This window comes from Pogona vitticeps, chromosome 6, assembly GCF_051106095.1.
Source record: "Pogona vitticeps strain Pit_001003342236 chromosome 6, PviZW2.1, whole genome shotgun sequence".
Classification (NCBI taxonomy): Eukaryota; Metazoa; Chordata; class Lepidosauria; order Squamata; family Agamidae; genus Pogona; species Pogona vitticeps.
In genome coordinates this window covers 1,780,510-1,801,599 of record NC_135788.1, presented here as the reverse complement: position 1 = coordinate 1,801,599, position 21,090 = coordinate 1,780,510, and the positions used below count along the sequence as shown (strand labels likewise).

At 46.6% G+C, this 21,090-nt stretch overlaps 1 protein-coding gene across 29 annotated transcripts in view; it reads right to left on the bottom strand.

Moving 5' to 3' along the window:
- The window catches only part of MAP4 (microtubule associated protein 4), a 180,209-nt gene that overhangs the window by 77,937 nt on the left and 81,182 nt on the right, over nucleotides 1-21,090 (bottom strand). For 3 of the 29 annotated variants that reach the window (XM_078378374.1, XM_078378383.1, XM_078378386.1), the window contains exon 1: nucleotides 15,062-15,477. The exons of 22 other annotated variants lie outside the window; for them this stretch is intronic. Coding sequence is in view for 1 of the 7 variants with exons in the window: in XM_078378368.1 (XP_078234494.1) it covers nucleotides 5,527-5,668 (142 nt within the window). In the remaining 6 variants the exon portion in view is untranslated. Of the gene's footprint in view, nucleotides 1-4,954; nucleotides 5,801-15,061; nucleotides 15,576-21,090 lie in introns of those variants that run through there. 4 more of the 29 variants (XM_078378376.1, XM_078378385.1, XM_078378380.1 and 1 more) reach the window with 3 other exon arrangements.

Genomic DNA, 21,090 nt, shown 5'->3' with positions numbered 1-21,090 from the left:
AACAGCGTTCCGTGTCTAAGTCACACTGGCCATGTGACCACGGAAGATTGTCTTCGGACAAAACGCTGGCTCTATGGCTTGGAAACGGGGATGAGCACCGCCCCCTAAAGTCGAACACGACTGGACAAAAATTGTCAAGGGGAACCTTAACCTTTAACTTTAAGCAAACAGGGATGTGGTGGCGCTGCAGATTAAACCACAGAAGCCTCTGTGCTGCAAGGTCAGAAGACCAGCCATCGTGAGATCGAATCCACACGATGGAGTGAGCCCCCATCGCTTGTCCAAGCTCCTGCCAACTGAGCCGTTTGAAAGCATGTAAAAACCCTATTAGATAAATAGGTACCACCATGGTGGGAAGGTCATGGCGTTTCATGTCTAATTGTGCTGGCCACGTGACTACAGAAACGGTGTACGGACAAACGCTGGCTCTACAGCTTGAAGACGGGGATGAGCACCATGCCCTAGAGTTGGACACAACTGGACTCAATGTCAAGGGGAACCTTTACCTAAGCAAACAGGACTGCACCCTTACTGTGCCAAAAACCTGTTTGTCAATGGTTTGCCCTTTCCCCCTCCCCCCCCAAAGCTAGACTTGGCCAGGGATCAACAAGGGTTGAGAAAAGCTCCTGTCTGTAATGCAAGAAGGTCCTTCTCTTTACTCCGATCACTTCTGATGGTTCTACATAGCACGCTACACTCTATGATGTCCATCACAAAACTCTCTGAACAATGCAAGCTCAGTAGGAAGGAACGCTCCCCCCCCCCAATGAGGAAGCATCTGAAAGATCCAAGCCCATTATAGAAACAGCAGGAGGGGGATTTCCCTGAAAGACAAGGCATTCTGGGAAACAGGAGGGAGGCCTATGCAAGCGCAGCAAGGAGGGAGAAGTGCAAAGAGGGCTATACTTAGCAGCTGCTAAAAATAAGACAGCTTTCCTAAATGCTCTGCAGGGCCCCTCTAGATTGGAAGATAGATTTACGAATGGTTAGCTCCACCACAGGGAAAACAGACAAAGGCCAAACCAAGGTAGAAGTGCTGGTCTAATCCAAAATGACTCAGCAATGGCCATCTTCCCGCTACTTCCAATAACGAAGCTGCAGTTGGTTCAGTTGCATTGCCTTGGTAGAAGAAGGCTTCAACGGGGCTCTTGGTCACTTCTGCTAGAAGCTTCTCACTATTCATTCCGAATAAACAGCACGGCGTTCTAAACTACCCAGGCTCGTAAAACGGTAGCACGCACGAACATTTACGTGTCAAATAATCACAGGCAGCCCATTCGGATGAGATGATGAAGAGGTTGCTACTAAAATTACGGAACTTGAAACCTTGTGACCTATGCTACCAAGAGGGCCATTGGTACAAACCCCACAGAAACTGGACTCACTGATTTGTTTCAATGAGAAATCACTTCTGAAATCTTCAATCAGCTCCTGCAAACTCAAGCTTCCTTTAGCAAGTCAATCCGTTTCAAAACTGTCTTCTTTTCCTGCTCCCTTCAACCTTTCCAAGCATTATGGTCTTTTCTGGAGAATCCTGCCTTCTCATGAGGTACCCAAAGAAGGACAGCCTCAGTTTCAACATTTTTGCTTCCAGAGACAGTTCAGGCTGGATTCCAGTTAGGACCCACTTGTTTGTCTCTCTGGCAGTCCAAGGTATCTGCGAAGTTCTTCTCTAGCACCACATTTCAAACAAATCAATTTTTTCCCTGTCAGCGTTCTTTACCGTCCAACTTTCACACCAGGATGTGGTGATTGGGAATCCAAGAGTGTGGATGATCTTAGCCTTGGTCTACAGTGTCACATCCTTGCACGTGATGATATTTTCTACTTCCTTCATTGCTGCTCTCCCGAGTCTCAGTCTTATTCTGATTTCTTGCCCGCACACTCCATTTTGCTGTGGTTAAGCTAAGATTCACCTGCCCCCCCCCTTTGGAAGCTGGATTTATAAGGACACACAAAGGACACATGAACTTCTATCCAGTGATAAAGAATACAGTTCATAGATGATGAATAATTTTTAAGCCTTAAATCTAATCTTACTAAATAATTTATGCGAGCATCATAGCTACCTCCAATCCAAATAGCTCTGAAAAACCAGTATGTCCAGCATCCACAAAACCCTGCTCTTTGTGCACACATAACCAACTGGGCAAGTTCTCATCCAGCATCTTTGGGACCCACCCCCTCACAGAAACAAAAGGATCCACAGATTAAGTGAGACACCGCTACAATTTACGGTTAGACAAAACGGCATTTTGTCGTAATGCTGAGGCAAGAATGCGAAATTCGCTTCCAAACTGATGCAGGCCAACAATTAATGCACTAACAGAAATGGAAAAACCAGTAAAACAATGAGTCTATGAAGACACTATAAGCACAACAGAAGTCTCTGGATGGAGGGGAAATACCAGAGACTAAACAGGGAGAGATCCCGGCATTGCCTGCCTCAGGCCACCCACCCACAATGGCTTAAGCTGCCAACGGGTTTTGTTCGCTTGTATGATCATCTGCTTTGCACAATTCGGAGTGGCCATACAAGCCAATGAGGAAAGAAAAAAAAATGCTGTATGTTACCAAGACAGTTATGGTTTTTGCAAATCCATGTTGCAAGTGTCCCGCCAAATCTTCTCTGCTGCTTTCTTTCTTTCTTTCTTTCTTTTTCTTAAGGAAAAAGAGAGCCTGGGTGACCAGACGGGGCAAAACTATGCAAACAGCAAGCTCCCAAACATGCAACCATTCTTAAACGGGGTGTTATAAAACTTCCTGCTTCCTCACCAGCAAGCAAGCATAGTCTCACGAAATCACTGACAAATATCTTCAGTATTAATGACCCTGCAAGCATGAGCTCCACCTGCCAGTATTAATCAAGACATGGGAAGAAACAGACAAAGGGTCAAAGGTTCAGTTGAACTGGACAAAGCAAGGACTAAAAGCAAGGGTCAGATGGGTCTTCAAAACTTTGGACCTGCCATCCGTCCCAGATGTGATTGCACATTGACCCTAAACAAGGGAAGTATATTTCCAATGACATTAGACCCAAAACAGTCAAACATCAATGGTTTTGATGCTTGTCCCACAAAGAATCACTGTTAAGTAGAGTTTGTTAGGAATGCAAACAGTAATGCCTCCTTTTGGCTTCCGACCTGATGCAAGGCTCTACTATCCTGTCCCCTACAAATCAGTTAAGGAAATGGCTATTTCTGCATGGAATGATTGACCAATACATTGGAATGGTATCCTTCGGTCTCGAGATTCTATGGTAACGTGCTCTGTATGGAGGACTTGGAGAGTGTCCTCTCCAGAGCACGAAGCCTGGGTAAAATAATATGGAGGATAGGCTGTTAATAAATGGCCGACTTTTCATTCTCTCAACACAGGAAAAACCCACCTCTGCTTCGTCAGGACTAAAGCCAATTTAACAACAAAACCTCCTTCCTTCAAGCATGGACTATCTGGATGGGTAGGGGAAGATTATGCAAATCTCTTGTTTACAAATGCAGCCACAAGAAAAGCCTAAGTTTCATTTCAGATCTTCTGTATTGTTTCTTCTGCAGCTGCTGGTTCCTCTCTCCATGGACCTGTCATGAGTCCACACGCATGCTGCATCCCAAATCATCTCCACAGATTGTTCACCCTGTAATTTCTTCTCCTCCCTAACATTTCTTTTCCCACTTGCTTTATCTTGAACAATCAGCTACTGCTCTTTTTTCATTTCTCCTTGCATGAAATGACCAAAGTCTTCCACTCCCCTACACTGTATTAATTTTTTGGTCTTCATTAACTTCCTTAGTAGTACTTCTTTGTCCAGAAATGTGTGGTATTGTGCAATAAATCCACATTTCAAATGCTCATATTTCTTTATAGTTGCCTGTGTTAACATCCATGATTCCATGCCATATAGCAGAACCAAGACCACACAGCACCGTACAACCCAGATTCTCAAAGCTAATTCTATATTTTTGTTGCTTGCTGTATTATTCATCAGAAGGAGGACAGTGCTCTGGAAGATCTCTAGTTGAACTTTTATTATATGGTTCCAACCTCACTGTCCACCTACTGAAATTCCAAGATAGTTAACATCAGTCAGCAAGCTCCAGGCTAGCATTTAGATCTTCCACTGCATTTCCTGGGTTACTCACTTTTTAACGGCGGTTATGAATTTGGTTTTCTTAACATTCATTTTTTGACCATGTTCACTGCTTGTTTCATTGACCTTCTGGAGTAACCTTTGCAAACCATCTAAATTGACAGCTGGCAATACGGTATCATATGCAAACCAGATGTTGCTGTAACTACTCCACTGGCAATGATGATGTCCTTGAAATGAAGAAGTGCTCTTCCAAAGATATTCTCAAAATACAAACTGAAAAGCAAAGCCCAGAGTACACATCCTTGTCCTATTCTTATCTCTATGTCCTCTGTCATCTGATCTTCAACTTTCACTATAGCTTTTTGTTGCTACCACAGGTTACCAACGACACAAATATTTTTATTAATAATTTCATCAGCTTGCTATGTTGTACTCAGTGAAAGATATTCTCGTAGTCAATAAAGCTAGCCTACAAATCCATGTTCCTGTCATGAAATCTTTCCCCAAGCATATGTGTGCAGAACACGGCTTCTTTTTTGAAATTCTCCTTTGAAGACAAATTGCACGTGTTCTGGCACCCCCTTCTCCCTGTGATTTCCAGATCGTGAATTATATGCTATATATGGAGTCAAGTGGCTAGTGGGATTATGTGGGAGTATTTGCTAGCCCATCCTCCCCATTTTCTGGAAATGAAATATTGCAACTGCCACTGTGCCTACAGAAACAAGCCTTCCCCAAGGAAGAAATTAAGAAAAAGGAGGCATCGTTAGTTAATCTATTTCCAGCTATATGCTCACACAACCACCCTCAAGATGATAGTCAGGGGCCAGAGTATCTCCAAGACCGAGAGCTAGGAAATTTTACCTTTTTGGAAGACAAGTCTCAGAATCTCCCAACTAAGATCACCGCTGAAGAATCCCAGGTGTTGTCTCCAGGAAGGTCCCTTTATCAAGCAAAAAACAGCCACTCTAAAACAAAGGAGTTCCTAATCTATGACTTCGCTCAATGGCACCAGTTCACCCCATCTACAGCAATGCAAGGAAACAGCAGTTCTGATTCATCAGAAGGATTCAGCAGCTCCAGAAGGAAGGGCCTGGTGACTTCTGGGAAAGAGAAGCAGCTTTGGTTCAAATCTTGTATCTTCTCTCTCCTACATCCCCAGTGCTGGCATCCAGAACAGTTTAAGAGGGGCGGGCGGGGGGGGGGGGCACGTACATGGCCTAAGAGGACATGAGAAAAACAGCTTTCCCAGTTTTTCAACAGGCATGCTCAGTGTTATTCCTGCACTAATTTCAACCATGCAGAAGTACTCCGTTGCCAAATCTCCCCAGGTCACACAAAGGCAGCTGCTTTCTCTCACTGCCAAACTGTGAAATCCTACGGCAAAAGATAACCTTGTAAGCATCCGCAGCGGCGGCAGCAGAATGATCTCTTACCCTGGGGTGAAAGGAGCCTAAGATACAAGCTGTCTATCTTTTGGAGCTCCTGTTCATTTGCTCCTTTCATCTTCCAAATTTGTCTCTCGAAGGCATAAACAACCTCACTGGAAACCATGATCCCAGGAGAACTCAATCCCATGAAGAGGCTTTCCTACAGCAACCCTGCTGCATCCGCCGCCGCTGGCTCCCCCCCCCCCCCCCATGTGTGGGATGACAAAGGATCCAGTGATCCAGGCCTGGTCCATGCAGACCATCAGCTACGAGGATGAGCAGCAGTCGTGCTAAGTTACATGGTTGTTAAGAAGAGCTCCCGAAGAGAAGCCTCTGCCAAGACAGTACAGTCGCCAGAATGTGGGATTCTGAGTCGGGAGTCTCAGACCTTCTTTTTTTCTTAAAAACTTATCTTACAGGATAAAATTTTGTACTTCTGGGGATTCCTAGGGGAAAGGTTATAACAGCCTGGCTCCAGGTCATCTGCAAGACCGCCTCTCCCCCTATGAGCCTTCTTGGGCGCTCAAGATCATCAGAGGAGGCCCTCCTCTCGGTCCCGTCATCAGCGTAGGCATGGCTGATGGGAACATGGGAGAGGGCTTTCCTTCTCTGTGGCAGCTCCCAGGTTATGGGATGTTCTCCCCCTTGGGAAATCAAGCTGCCTCCCCACCCTTTTTAACCCTTCCACCAACATTTGCAGATTCACCTTTTCAGGCAGGCTTTTAACCACCCTAATTGAATCCCTGAATGCCTTCTTAGAGTTAAGATAGTCTTTAATGTTTACTTGCTTTCAGTTATTCGGCTGTATTTTAATTAGCATATTACGTTTAATCGTTTTTTAATGTTTAACTTATTATGTTTTTAATTCAGTTCCTTTTAATATTGTAAGCCGCGGTTGGGTCCCCCTCCCCTTAATCGGGTGACAGGGGGCCTATAAGTAAGGCAAACAAATAAAAAAAAATAAAGATGAGTAAAAGGATTGCAAGGGACTTTTTAAAGTGAATAAAACGGACACAGCTCACGCAACCCAGTCAAGCCACCTCCTATACCGTTAAAATGGAGTTGTTGTCCGCCTGCCAGTAGGGTTGAAACATGCAGAGATACGAATGGGCTGACGGGGACGGGTCAGTCCATGAGGAAGAGAGCAAGTGCCTTGGAGGAAAGCTCCAATGGGCTGGGAGAAAAGACTGCGGGCGGACACAGCTCCTGGCTGGACATAGTGGTGAGCCGCCCGCAGGAAATTAGAACAGAAGCAGGAGTTCTAGTGCAAGGAAGGAGAACTGGATGGTTCAGAAGATAAGCAAGAGAAAAAAGGCCACGGAAGCAGCTGCAAGGACATCCCCAAAGGGGTTCCGCCGGTACCTGCCCCGTCGTCGTCCAGGCACCCATCACCAGGAGGAGACCAGCCTACACTGGGTCCCTCTTCTCACCCAATACTGCTAACACTACATGGCGGCCGCAACAGCGAACCAGGAGTTTAAGCAGGTGGCTTTCCTACCCCTGACTGATGATATCGGGGCTCCAACCTGGAGGGGGCCTACGTGCAAAGCCAATGGTACAAGCCCTTCCCCTCAAAAACAGACAACTTAGGGCACTCGTTGGCCCCCAAATCCTGTTGCCTAGCGTAGCGAATCGTGCGCTACAGTAGGCCGACTGAATCAATGGGGATTTGGTGAGTCACCTCCTCCACAAGTTCCATTGATTTAAATGAGTCTGCTCAAAGGGTAACTTACTAAGTCAGAGGAGGCCCATTTGAATCAATGAGACTTATGAAGGAGCTGACTCACCAAATCCCCATACTTTCAGTGTGATTAAACACACTAAGCAAAAGGATCTGGGCTGTTCTTGCTCAAAGGGAAGAGAAGCAAGGTCCTGAGATGTTTAGATGGCAATCCTTTTTGGGTAGGGTTGGGGACTACGTGGCTCACTAGACTGGCCAGCATGAGCAGCCGTCTTATATTGCGGGGAGTGCAGTCCAACACCTTCTGCAGGGATAAACTATTCCAATCCTTTGCTTTAAGGACAGGGAACAATCCATGTCTTGTTCATTCAAGATCAATCGCTCTTTCTTTCTCCCTAAGGGCTCAAGCCCCCCTTGAGGTTTCCTCTCAAGGCGCTCGTTTTTTGTCCCTGTCGCCCCTCTTGCAGGCACCTGCTCAAGGAAGCGCAGAGCTATGTCTGCTAAACCGGTGCCATTCAGGGGCAATGAACAGAAAAGAGTCGCCGATTTGAGCACAAAGGCTTTTGCAGGCTCTCACAAATATATGTTTGCTCTGCGCTGAGCGCTTGCAATCATGGAGATGAGTGCTTAAAATAGCAAGCCCCTGCAGCACTACAGTGGGGTTTGTTTAATGCTGAGATTATAGCCCATTTCTCAGCCTATATTCGCGCGCACATACACACACACACATGGAAACACACACACACTGCTGACCTAGTTTCATCTTCCCAAGTCCCACCAGCAAAGAGCTGCAAATTCACATGCAGCACAAGGAGTGTTGGCGAGAAACGGATCTGCCCCACCTCCCCGGTGTTCTCTGGCCATTAATTCCAGGGTGCACCCAAACAGATGAAATGGGGCACATCAAAGCAAAACGGCCATTTGCATCACACAAGAGGAATAAGAAGGGGGGCTTCAGGATTTTAAATCTCAGGAAAAGGAAGCTTCCACTTAGAAGGGGCTCGAAATGAGCAGCTCCCGGTTTTTCCCAGTTGTGCAGGCTGATTGGGGAGCAGCGGGGGGGGGGGAGAAAAGATGGAACAAGAGCAGAATTTTAATCTGCAGCAGAGGAAATCCATGAAAATCTGCCAGGCGGCAAACTGGAGATGATTTAAAGGGATTATTATTTCAAGGGTAGCAGGCTTTGCCCAAAAACAGCGAGATGGTCTCTATGAGAGTTGGACAGAGGGAAGGCTGAATGTCAATCTTAGCGTCTAACATTTTAGCAATACATTTTGTTCACTGGATCCGTGCAAAAAACAAAGGAGGCCCTTTGTGCTTGAAGGAGTAGATTGTCATCTGAGAGAGCAATCTCCGAAATAAAAACGATAGTCTCAAAGGTGTCACCGTATTTCCTGTTTTACTTGTTTGTTATAAAGAAAGGTATCTGGTAATCCTGAACAGATCCTCTCTCTGTTAGATAGAAAGTAAGTGACGTTTAAAAAGACATCTGAGTGGACAAACCATCAGTGGTTTGGTAAACTTCTGTCTTTATATAACTTTGTTTCATATCTGAATAATTCACTGTTTTTAGCTGTAATATTGTGTTTTACAGTAATTATGTAATCCACCTTGGGTCTTTTCTTAGGAGAAAGGTGGATTTAAAATATTTTTAAAATAAGTAAAGAAATAAATGAATTTATTTATTATAATAAATCTTTCCCACGTTTATATTAAGCAGGCAGAAGGCAGCTGGGGACAGCTGTACTCCTTGCACCTGGGCCAGTGCAAATCCATGACAGTTTCATTTCAGTTTATTCTTGAAGAATTCAGCAAAACGTGCGTAGGTTACCTAACTGGGATGGAAAACACCAAGCGTTTATGAAAAAATGAATATAGAAGGAAATAGAAATAACCAATTTCTCTACCCTTAGCAGGGAGTGTTTGGACCAGAGCATCTTGTCACCTGGATGGGGGTATCCCTACCCCTAACCTTTGCTAACTCCATCACACTCATCCGGAGATCATCAAGAGACTGCCCTCAATAGATCATTCATTTCTCCTGGTGCATTAAAGATGCAAGGCCCTGCAGCTTCACAGGGAATTCACGGCTCTGCTTATCTTGTTTGAAATTGCACGCCACCGCACCCGAGCGCCCGCCAGCTTGTCTTTCATAATCCAGTACCTCCTGAGGAGCTGAATTTAGGAGTTCGCCTCACCTGAGATTTCACATGGCTAACTCCATCGCACTCATCTAGAACCCGCTTCACTCTCTAGATGTGCACCCTTCTCCCCTGCTGCCTTACAACCGAACCCCATCACACAGCAAGGCTATGTAAGTGCCTTACCTTTTCCAAAGCCCTGCTCCCACCTGTTCTGCAAGGCCTGCTGTTAATTCTTGGTTCCCAACCGAAGCTCAGCTTAGGCAGATGCTCCCCTGCTTATTCATGTCTATCCCATCCTGCTCCTACTTCTGCTCCCCCCTCCCTCTTCTTCTTTTGTCATCCGTCAAGGTACAACTTGCAAAGCCTCTTCCGACAGGGCCTGCCTTTTCCATTATGTTGCATTCGTTAAAGCACCAAGTGCCAGACTGAAAAACAGGAAGCGTCTTTTCCCTCCAAGGACCTCAAGAGGAGACCTGACAGCGTCTGCAAGCCAGGCTTCTCACACTTTCCCCAATATATTTTTAGAATCCCGAAATAGAAAGCATGAGTCCGGCAGTCTCTGCCGCCGCCGCCCCCCCCCCCCCATTTTCACCACTTTCTTTCAACTGATGTTAACCGGACGTGGCATTTCCGGAGTTGTCGCAAGACTTTTTGGGGGGACGAGGCAGCTCTGCCTTCATGAACAGCTGTAGCGGCTGAGCTAGAGGGTGTGAGGAGTCTTCGGTTCTTGTTGTTTCAGAGCAGGAGGAGGTTCTGTCGCGCCAGGCGTTTGACCTTGGAAGACGGCTAGGCAAGGCTGGCAGACCCACAACCCCTGGGTTGGAGAGATGGCCGGCCCTGCCAAAGACAGGGAGAAGACCCCCAAGCCTAACAAGGTGGCCACCCAGCCTTGAAACAGAGTGGACTGACAGGCCAGGACACAGGAAGAGGGCTCCCGGGAAACCTCTTGGCTCGTTTCTTCAACAAAGCTCTCAACATCTGGACAGCGAACCAGGATTTTTGTCACCTGTTCAGCTCCTGCCTTGTGGCTTCTCTGCTAAGCCCTTTAAGGCCCTGTTCTGGATAGCAAATCTGCCTTCTTTTGACCCAGCACTGAGTGGTAGCTTCCAAAAGCTGACCAGACCTCTCAGCTTGGAGACCTCGGCAAAATGAAGAACTTTGCTCTTTTGGTTCTTCTCAGTCATGAGCCCCACACAAATCGCTGCTCCCATTTTCATCCCAGGGTGGGGCATAACCTGGACCTTTACATTCCCACAGCTGTTTATCATGTGCTTTATCTTTTCTTTTTTGTCTATTCTGCAAAAATTGAGTCTTGCCAGGTTGCTGCTCGGGGCAGCTGCATTTCAAGGCTGAGCGCTCACTCCCATCTCTTCTCCACCCCTTGAGAAACAACCCGCTGAAGAGTCATCAGCTCCCACCCTGCAAACATGCCATGATCGACTTCCATCTTCTGCCTGAGGTGTGGGGAAAGGGATTTCTACTCCATTTCCAACAGGTGCTAGGCACCCGAAGAAAATTATAAAGCCCTGAAAAATGCAGTGCAACATAGTGGCTAGCTTAAAACACCTTGGTTCAAATATCCACAAAGCAATCAGTTTATTGGGTGAATTTGGGCCCATCATCATTTTCCAGCATAACAGCCTTAAAAGCATCTGCCATAACAAGAGCTGGTTGCTCTAAGCACATTAAAGGAACAGCAAACTAAAATATCGCAAGTAAAACATTAATATCTAAAAGGAAAATAAGACTGGCGGCTTAGTCAGCATTGCCCAAATCTTGTTACGTTTCCACCAAGTATACAAAATGGTAGCCTCCCACACAACGCACCCTTGTGGGTAGAAGCCACCGCGAGCACTGCCATCCACAAACTGTTCTACTTCCTTCGTAAGACTTTAGAAGTTATCTGAAAGCAAGCGCAGGCCTGCCACCAAGGGCTAGGGAGACTGAAGTATCCTTGTCGAGAACAGGTTGAAGACCGTTCAAGGCCATTTCTCCCAAGTTGTCAGCCACTGCCACATCCTGAGGCAATGAGTTCCACTTCTTAGCGGCATACTGTTCTCCTGTCATTCAGCTTCAAGAGGTAACCCCAAGTTCTAGCATTATGTGAGGATCTGTCCACTTTCTCTACCTTCCTCCTTGCCCTTGTTTCCCCTAAGGTAAGCAGCTGCCAAGGTTGCACCCTCCAGTCTCTGCACCATTCAGATCACCTGCTTATTCACATGACCTTAGGGGTGAGGATGCTGGCCGTACTGGGAACCACAGAACAGGCTGACTCTTCATTGAGATTTGCCTGGAGTCTGACACATGGGGGGGTCATCTAGGTTTGGCCCTTTGGACCCCCAAGGCTGAGAGCAAGTAGCCAGAAGAGTCAGTCCCACCCACGAGATGGACAGTCCTTCTCTCTCCACAAATCAGCTCTCCAAGTCTCAAAACTAAGTGCCAAAACAGATGTGGATGGAAAAACATGGAAGAAAGGGTCGCTTGAAAACCTTGTGTGGGCTTCAGCTGGAGCGTCAACTGACCAGTCAATTTCTAGAGCAAGGAGAAGAAACTTGTAGCCACCAATTATGCTGGCTGGATAGCTTCGTAGTTCAGGGATGGGGGCTGCAGAGCCAGGGGTGGGGGGTCTGATTCCCCACTGTACCTCCAAGGAGTAGAGCTTGCTTGTGTGGCCTTGGGCAAGCTGCACAGTCCCAAAGAGCAACCCCTCCCCAAAAAAAGATGGGAATGGGAAACCACTTCAGGGTATTCCCTCTACTTGGAAAAAGAGTGGCTGTAAGTCAGAACTGACTTGATTGCACATCCACATAATCATTCTGCTGTAACAAAAACATGGCTGGACCTTGTTTACGAATAATTAGTCATGAGGACATTATAGCCAGCTTATAGACACTGACTTTAGAATGGGGCCTTATGAAGGGACGGTCTGGATGACACAGGCTAAAGCTCTTAGATACAGGAAATGTCATGTTAACAGAATCTCTTTCCCCATTCTCCTGCAGGGGTCTGGATTCGAGCAAACGGAGAAAAGTGCAGAAATCAATAAAAGGGGCGGGAGGCAAAATCAATACCAACTTCTGGTAGCAGCCCTTTTAGGAACTAATTGTTGCAGAAGAGAAGGGGAACAGCTTTGCACGAACCGAGATGAAGGGTTGAAGGAAGATGGGGCAAACATTAAATCATCTTCCTTTACCAAGGAGAAAAAGAACACACTAGGGAGGGAAATGCCAGCCTGCGGTAGCGTGCCTCATTTCTGCCGTTGAGGAGGGAGAGATGAAGATGGCTCCTTACTCGCCTGTAAGGCAGGGGCGGCGGCGGAGTAAAGCTTCAGGCCCATCAAGAGACTGCCCTCAATAGATCATTCATTTCTCCTGGTGCATTAAAGATGCAAGGCCCTGCAGCTTCACAGGGAATTCGCGGCTTCGCTTATCTTGTTTGAAATTGCACGCCACCGCACCCGAGCGCCCGCCAGCTTGTCTTTCATAACCCAGTATCTCCTGAGGAGCCGAATTTAGGAGTTCGTCTCACCTGAGATTTCACATGGCTAAATCAAGGAGAGCCCCTCAAGACAGCAGAATATTATACCTGTCGGATCACCCGCTTCTCCATAGCTTTCCCCTTATTTTTAACAGAATACTTTATTATTATTTTAAAAGCAGCATTGGGTGACAGAAATTAAGCAACACCATGAATAACTATAGCTCTTTCCCTCTTACATTTTTTTCCTCCCAAGAAACTCCTCTAGGTAAAAATTCACAACATTTTTCCTTACCTTTCCTACCACCCAGCTTCATCCCAGGTCCCTCCAACGCTAATAACTAGTGGTCTCTTTTTGGTTTCATGGCAGTCTAGCCAAAGTTACTGGCATATAAACCAAGCTTTACAAGAGCTGAACTGCCCAAGGCAGCAGGAATCCGGAGTGTTTGAAGGTGAATGCAAGAGGCGCCGTTGAAATTAAGAATTGCATAAAGTTACTGAGTTTTGTAAGCAGAAGAGCATATACTGCATTCCTCCCTTGGCTTTTTAGCCTCAATAGGCAGACTGTTGACAATACAAAATGTCAAATATTTATATCAAAACTCTAACTAAATATTAGGGATCTCATTCACTAACTTTTTAAAAATACTGGGACTAAGAAGCCTGTACCCAACTTACTTTTATCTGCATGTTCAAGTATACCAATGGGTGTGCTTTACATTTAACAAAGGGTGAAAGGGTTTTAGCCCAAAGGGGTCAAGGAGACAGGGTGTGCATCTCTCTCTTGCAACCCCTACCTATCTTGTGATGTGTGTGTTTTGCCCATAACCTGGGAAGCCTCCCAGGGGACTACCCTCCTTTTCTCCCCCAGGGATGGACGCAGGATCTCCCTGGCTCACTTTAAACAATGCTACAAGTTACGCCTTCACACATGGTGTGTAGATTGGGGGGGGGGAACAACGCCCAAAACTATGTTCTTGATACTTCCAGTTAACATGCAGTTGACCTATAATCAATATATCTATCTGGGTGTCTTGGAGCTGAGGTCACAATCCAGAAATCCTTGAGAAAATCTCCCAACGAACCGAGTGGGGTGACATTCAAGGAGGTTTCCAAGCCCACCAACTCTGACAGGCAACAGCCCTCTGAGGTCCCGGAGCAGCCAACGTCTTTTTTCTTTCCCTCTTCCAAAGGAAACCCTTTCATCTGGACACACCAGAGACTGCAAAGACCCTGCGCTCTGACCCTTGACTCGGTTCCCTCTCTCTCCACAGACGCTACCTACACCTAAGCTGACGTAGCAGGGAAGAGGCAACAAAGGTTAATGGTTAGAAACACAATGAACTGTGGCTGCAGCAGGTCCCACGTGGATCTTTCTTCCACAGGCAACTGAAAAATGACAGGCATTGCAACTACCCTCGCAGGCCACTATTCCACAAGTCATGCCTGGTCTGTGCCGAAAATATTCTTCCCTTCCTCTCACGTACGTACATCAAATACCATTATCAGACATTTTATTTTAAATAGAAAAGATATACCACAATTAGTCATATAAGGGGTCTCCTTGGTTCAGCACACACCAGTGTTGACCTTCAAGGACATTTACGCCGACCGGTCATGCATTTTCAATGCAGGTCTTTCACCTTCTCCCTCCCTTTTGTCACCCAAGCCTTTGTTTGTCATCTGACTTCACAGCTTTCCAGGCACCCTGGAGACAGATCTGGAGCAGGACAGAAGCTGCGGCTGTCCTCCTGGAGATAAATGGCTGAGCGAGAGTTCTTGTGCATCTTCAGCGTCCCTTATTCAGGGCACGGGGTAACAGGATCAGCCCTGTGCACTCCTCTCAGCAAAAATATGGGATGGTTCCGTCCCCAGTAAAGAAGCAACTGGAGATGCAGAGGAGCAAAAGCATGCTGTTGCCAAAATTAAAGGTGAAAGAATTGTGCCAGGTTGAAAATAAAAAGTCAACATGCTTCAACTAGTGGCGGGAGGGAGGGAGGGAAAGAGAAAACCTCAACTTTGCTACCTAAAACAGTCACTTCTATATTGTACATACCTCTCCTGGCATAGTGAAGGATTTTTATTTATCAAATGAAAGACTACGACAGCCTGTCAGGTCAGATCTAAATCCATAAACTCACATTAGAGCAGAAGAGTTAGCAATATCCAGCTTGCATTCCCCATAAGAAATTACAAATACCAAGAAGGATTCCAACGCTGTTCTATAACGCCATCTTACCTTTCCATCTGAGTAAAAGAAGAGACGCCCATCTGAGCACCAAGACAAAATGTGCAGGCTCAGTCTTCAAGAGAAGCTTAGAAAACTTGGGCCGGCCAGGGCTGCTGCATCAGCCGGGGCACGTTATGTCCCCGAGACTCGCCAGCCAATGAAATATTTATTCACTTTTCAGACACAGCCTAGATCTCTCTTGTTCTCTCCCTCTCTCTCTCTTGACAAAATGCAACCCTCGAGCAGCCCGATTTAAACCATCCAGCACGCAACACAGAGGACTCTGGAAGGCAGAATTGTGCGTACCAATTAAAGAATGCATGGCATCGTATCAAAAACACAATCGAAGCACAAAGCACCTTTGCCCCCACCCCATTCCAGGCCAGTGAACAAGGTTACTCTTTGCTGGCAAAACGGTTGGTGCCAAAGGACTCACCTCTGAAAAGTGGGAAACACAGTATCCAACTTCAAATGAAAGCTAAATTGGAACGAGGGTAACTGGGGTGGGCTGGTCTCAAGAAGCAATGCTGGCAACACCGACTCTACAAAACTATAACGGAGCGCTCCAATAACAGGTCTGTCCGGGCCTTGATGTCCTTGAGCAGGATCCAAGGTGGTTATACCAAAGATCTGAGATCTGAGCACTGCATATGCTCCCTGCATGTGGGCACGCTGGCTCCACTTATTAAAAGCACTTATACTCTGCTTTTCTGCTTCAACTGAATGAGCCAGTCCCATGACCAGTTCTGCTATTAAACCGAGTAAGGGAGCTCCTTCATGTGGCAGAACTGGGGGGCACAGAAAAGGTTAGGAAATTTTTTAAAAATAACAACTTTTCTGAACTTGAGAGCCACACGTCTTCAACTGAAGGCCCGGAGTCTGGCTTTTGCAACCAAGCCTCAGGCAGTAAGGTTCTTGGGTCAGCTCTAGCTGAATCCCACAGCACGGAAGGTGCCCTGCTTGCTCCTTCTTCAGGTCCCAAACATCCTGAGCTGTGAGACCCTAAGATGTGTCAGGTGTAAAAAATGTGGCATTATTCTAAAAGATTTTTCAATTTACTGGGCCAGCACCTAAACCGTTTCTTGCTTAGCTTGCACATGAATCCTGGCCAGGGTTCCAGGCCACCAACTCCACTCTGTTCTCACCAGTGTTGTAAGATGCTGCGGCCCCATGCCTCTTTCCAGCCCGCCCACCCCCCAGCCCTGCACCATGAAGCCTTCTTTTATCCACCTTCACTGAAAAGTTGCTGTGAAGAGGCAGCGAGTCATCAGAGAAGAGGCATGGGATGACCAGCCACTTCCCTGAAGACGGCAGCCGTCGGAGTCCAGAAGGCACCTCCGTGTTGGTCTTGCCTGCAAAGACGCAGCAGCTGTAAGGCAGAATCCAGAGATTTTGATGTTGGAGGAAAGCAAGCCGACTCTGCGGGAAGAAATGTTTCCCGTCTGTCAGGAATACGGACAGCTTCGGATTCCTTTGGGAACCAAAGTGCATCAAAAGCATGCGGCTTCCCTCCTCCCAACAGCATGTACAGGCTGCATAGGACACAACACAGAGGTAGTGTCAACCCTGCAACCCATAAACCTCCAGGCTTCTTCCATTCCCTCTCCTAGCACAATATTCCAGCCAACTAGAGAAAGCTCCACCCCAAGCAGATTGGGAGTCCCTTTCCTTCAGAGGCTCGACAACACTCCCTACTCACCAGAAATGCACATTCCAGACAGCCTGCGGGAAGGGTGTCTCTTCTAAGAACAAACTGCCTCCTGGACAAGCATTTACCTCTCTTCGGGGACCGCTGTTGCCTGCGTGTTCCACACCCACCCCTTCAAGGAAGAGCATTCCTATACGCTCCTCCTTTGTAAAAAAAAAACCCAAACACTCTTTAAAAACCATAGAAGCCCAGTCTGTGCAAGGGAACAGTTTACTGGGAAGAAAGAGCAACAGAGGGCCAGGGCGGGAAGGGGAGAGGAGAGTACAGATTATGCAAACAAACAACAACATCAACAACAACTGAGGATGTTGCCTGCTCAGAGTCGAAAACTCCTCCAGCCAGTTTCTTTCTTTCCAGGAGAGGTAGGATGATGCATTCTGCTCCCACAGACTGACATGTCACCTCTCCCGCTGGATCACTACTTCTGTTCTAATTGTGCATCCGCCTGCAGCAACAACTGTCCGCAGAAGGGAAGGCGCCCCACCGAGCTGCGCTGTGGCTCCCGGGAGGCGCTACGTTAGCTTCTCCCAAGGGTACGTTCGAACGGCGGGAGGCGGACAGCTAGCATGCAGGCAAGGAGAACATCCCAACCTCACAGAGAAGACATTTCCCTTTCTATTTCTGAAAGGAAGAGACGGAGGCACTGAACTAGATCAAGGTTAAATTATCAAGCCCTCCCTAAAACAGTGTTTTTTGCATTCTTCACCGAAGCAAAGGTAGGATGGTCTCAAACAGAAAAGCAGTAACACTCAAGGGACGGATTTTTAGCAGGCTGCATTGACGGCAACCGTTCTGCTCCTTCAGTTTGAGGGAGAACACAACAGACAACCAACCTCTTCCCTGAACGGGCAGGACCCGATATATACAATGCAGCAAGGCCAAAACAGGGCAAAAACGGATGAATGGAAAACACAGTGACAAGGCCTCCAGAATGCTGAGTATGTCATATCAAAGTGGAGTCCTCTTAGGATTGTACTTAAAAGGGACCTCCACCTCCTAAAATCCGGAACAAAGGATTGCCCAAGTTTGCCACTGTCTTCTCTATCCAGTCTGTCACCACAAAGTTCTGAAAGTTCTGAAAAAGGAGCCCCGGGCATCCTCTTTGCTCACCCTCATTCCTCAGACTTTTAATTGGGCTCATACTGTTGTCCCTCCCATTAGGTGCTCCATCCTAGGAGGCCTATGCAGTTCATCATAAAATCCAAGGAAGAATTTTTAAAAGAGAGCCACCCTAGTGTAGTGGTTAAACTGCTCTACGGAAGCCAAAACTGTGCTCACGACCTGAGGTTCAATCCCTGGTCACCAGCTCAAGGTTCACTCAGCCTTCCACCCTTTTGACTCAGTAAAATGAGTACCTAGCTCATTGGACATGGTGGCGCTGTGGGCTAAACCGCAGAAGCCTGTGCTGCAGGGTCAGAAGACCAGCAGTCGTAAGATCGAATCCACGCGACGGAGTGAGCTCCCATCGCTTGTCCCAGCTCCCGCCAACCTAGCGGTTCGAAAGCATGCAAATGCAAGTAGATCAATAGGTACCACCTCGGTGGGAAGGTAACAGCATTCCGTGTCTAAGTCGCACTGGCCACGTGACCACAGAAGATTGTCTTCGGACAAAACGCTGGCTCTATGGCTTGGAAACGGGGATGAGCACCGCCCCTTAGAGTCGAACACGACTGGACAAAAATTGTCAAGGGGAACCTTTACCTTTACCTTTAGCTCATCGGAGGGCAATGTGTAGTCTGCATACAGTGGTGCCTCGCTAGACGACAACCTCGCAAAACACCGAATCCGCACGATGATGAGGTTTTGCGATAGCTATAGCGATTCGCAAAACAGGGATTCCAATGGGCGATTTTCGCTGGGCAATGTTTGGGTCCGTGCCTCGCAAACCGTTTCTCGCAAGACGACGATTTTGGCACTGATCGGCGCTTCACAAAACAGGTGTTTTCGGGACTGATGCTTTGCAGAACAGCCATTTTAACAGCTGATCAGCGCATCGCAAAATGGCTTCCCTGTGGGCGATCTTCGCAAAACGACGACGAATTTTCCCCATTGGAACGCATTAAATGGGTTTCAATGCATTCCAATGGGGAAACGGTTTTCGCAAGATGATGTTTTCACAAGACAGTGATTTCTATGGAACGGATTATCATCGTCATACGGGGCACCACTGTAGTTAACATGTAAACCACCCAGAGAGTGCTTTTAGTGCTATGGGGCAGTATATAAGCAGCACACTTTCCTTCCTTTCTTTCTTTCTTTTATGAATAGAGTGTCAATTTGGATGAGGGAGACGTTGGTTCAAATCTCCACTTGGCCACAGAAATTCCTGGGAGGAGTTGGGAGGGGCGGACTAATAAAATGTTCCTTACATATCTCCCATTCCATGGCAAATCCTGTTATGGTCACCATGCACCACACGCAACGTGACAATGCCTAACACAGAAGAAAACTGTGGCAGCCAGAGTGTGGATACCTCCCAAACATTGGACAAACTTCTGTTGCTTGAACCTAACCACATTTGTTGTTAAAAAGAAAAAGGAGAAGGTATGTAGGCACCATGTGCTAGGGATGCCGTCAGAGAAACGGCCTTTTGACAAAAGGGTGGAGAAGAGTTCCTGCTCCTGTAACTTTCCTTGGCACCGCAGTGGTTACAGGATCCAACAGGAGTTTTTTATCTGCTTCTCGTGACTACAGCCACTGCTGGCATCCATACTTCAGCCTAACTAAAATCTGCAACCCAGCTATGTTGGCCCTCCCAAGCTCTGCAGATTTAAGAAAGTTTAGAACCCTTAGGTTCAAAGGAGGGGAATTTAAAAACTTGGGAATTCACTTGGTCTCCCATGAACCCACTCCAGAGAGACAGCCCTCTTGACTTACAGCGGCCATCACAAAAACATCTATGTGCTGGCTGTGGCATCTGAAACGCTAGGTTAGGACATCTGTTGCAGCATAAGCTACAGTGGGCAAGTCCTGTTTCTCATTGTGGGGAAACACATTTCCCCTGGTACAGAAAATTTTCACACACACACATTCCTACGAACTTGTTACCCCTTTATTTACTGTTACACTATGAATGAGTGGCCTCTAAAATTATAAACAGCCCTGCTCAGATGGTGCAAACGGACAGTCATGGCTTCCTTGATGGAGTCTCCATCTCTCTCACGACTGACCTTCCTCTCTGTGCTGCCTTCAACTTTTCCCAGCATTATTGTCTTTTCCAACAAGTCTCATATTCTCAAGATACACCCAAAATATGACAGCTTGAGAGTCATCATTTTTCCTTCTGGAGAGAGTTCAGGCTTGATTTGGACTAGGACCCACCTGGTTTGTCTTGCTTGCAGTCCAGAATACTTGCAAAATCCTTATCTAACTACGTACTTCAAAGGAATATCTACTTTGTAGATCTGACGAAATAGCTTCAGGACCTCAGAAGGCTCAACCACTACAATCTAGCTGGTCCCTAGGGTGCCACGGGATCCAGTTTAGACATGAAGATGTAGATACTGAACACAGTTACCCATACTGTTATTTTTTTTAAAAAAATTGCATGTGTGAAACCACTGCCAACTGGCTGATCCTCTATTCACAGATAAGAAGGCAAGGCTAAAGCAATAAAATCACATTAGATGAAATTAGTACAATTTAAATACTTTTAACACCATTAAGACATTTTAAAACACTCTAAAATAGTTTGAAAATAAAGCTAAAAATGGCTGTTAAATGGTATGAACAAGCAAATGAATTTGAGACCAGCGTCCTAAGTGGCTAGCAGGCCACCCAGAAGTCTGGCTGCTCAGCCTCCTTCCAGTCTGAATCACAGCACAGGCATGTCTGGCACCTGGAAAGGACTGTGCACTAGCAAGCGACACATAAAGTATTGTAGTTACTGGACAAGGGACCACTGTCCTACAGGATCTCTGGACCCAGAGCCTTCACATGGTGGATGCAGTTGCCCTCTTTTCCAAGGGCACTCAAACTAGCAAAGGCATCTGACTAATGAACATCATTCCATATTATATAAGCAAACACACTCACAGCTCCAATTCCCAATGAAGAGTTGACGTAATGTTTTCATATGAAGACAAGCAGCCAGCCTAAACGGCCAGCACTTCCTTAGTCAGAACAAGGAGGGCTGAGGAAAGGACCAGTTAATTTCTCCCATGTGATCAGTTATACTTGCGTTTACATCCTGATGCTCTAGAGATCTAGGAGGAACTGACTTGAGCAACACCATCTGAAGGTCACAAATTCCATAGTTTCCATTCAGATGGAAGCAAACTGACAGCATCTAATGATAACACAATTTAACTGCAGACCTTCTATGAACATA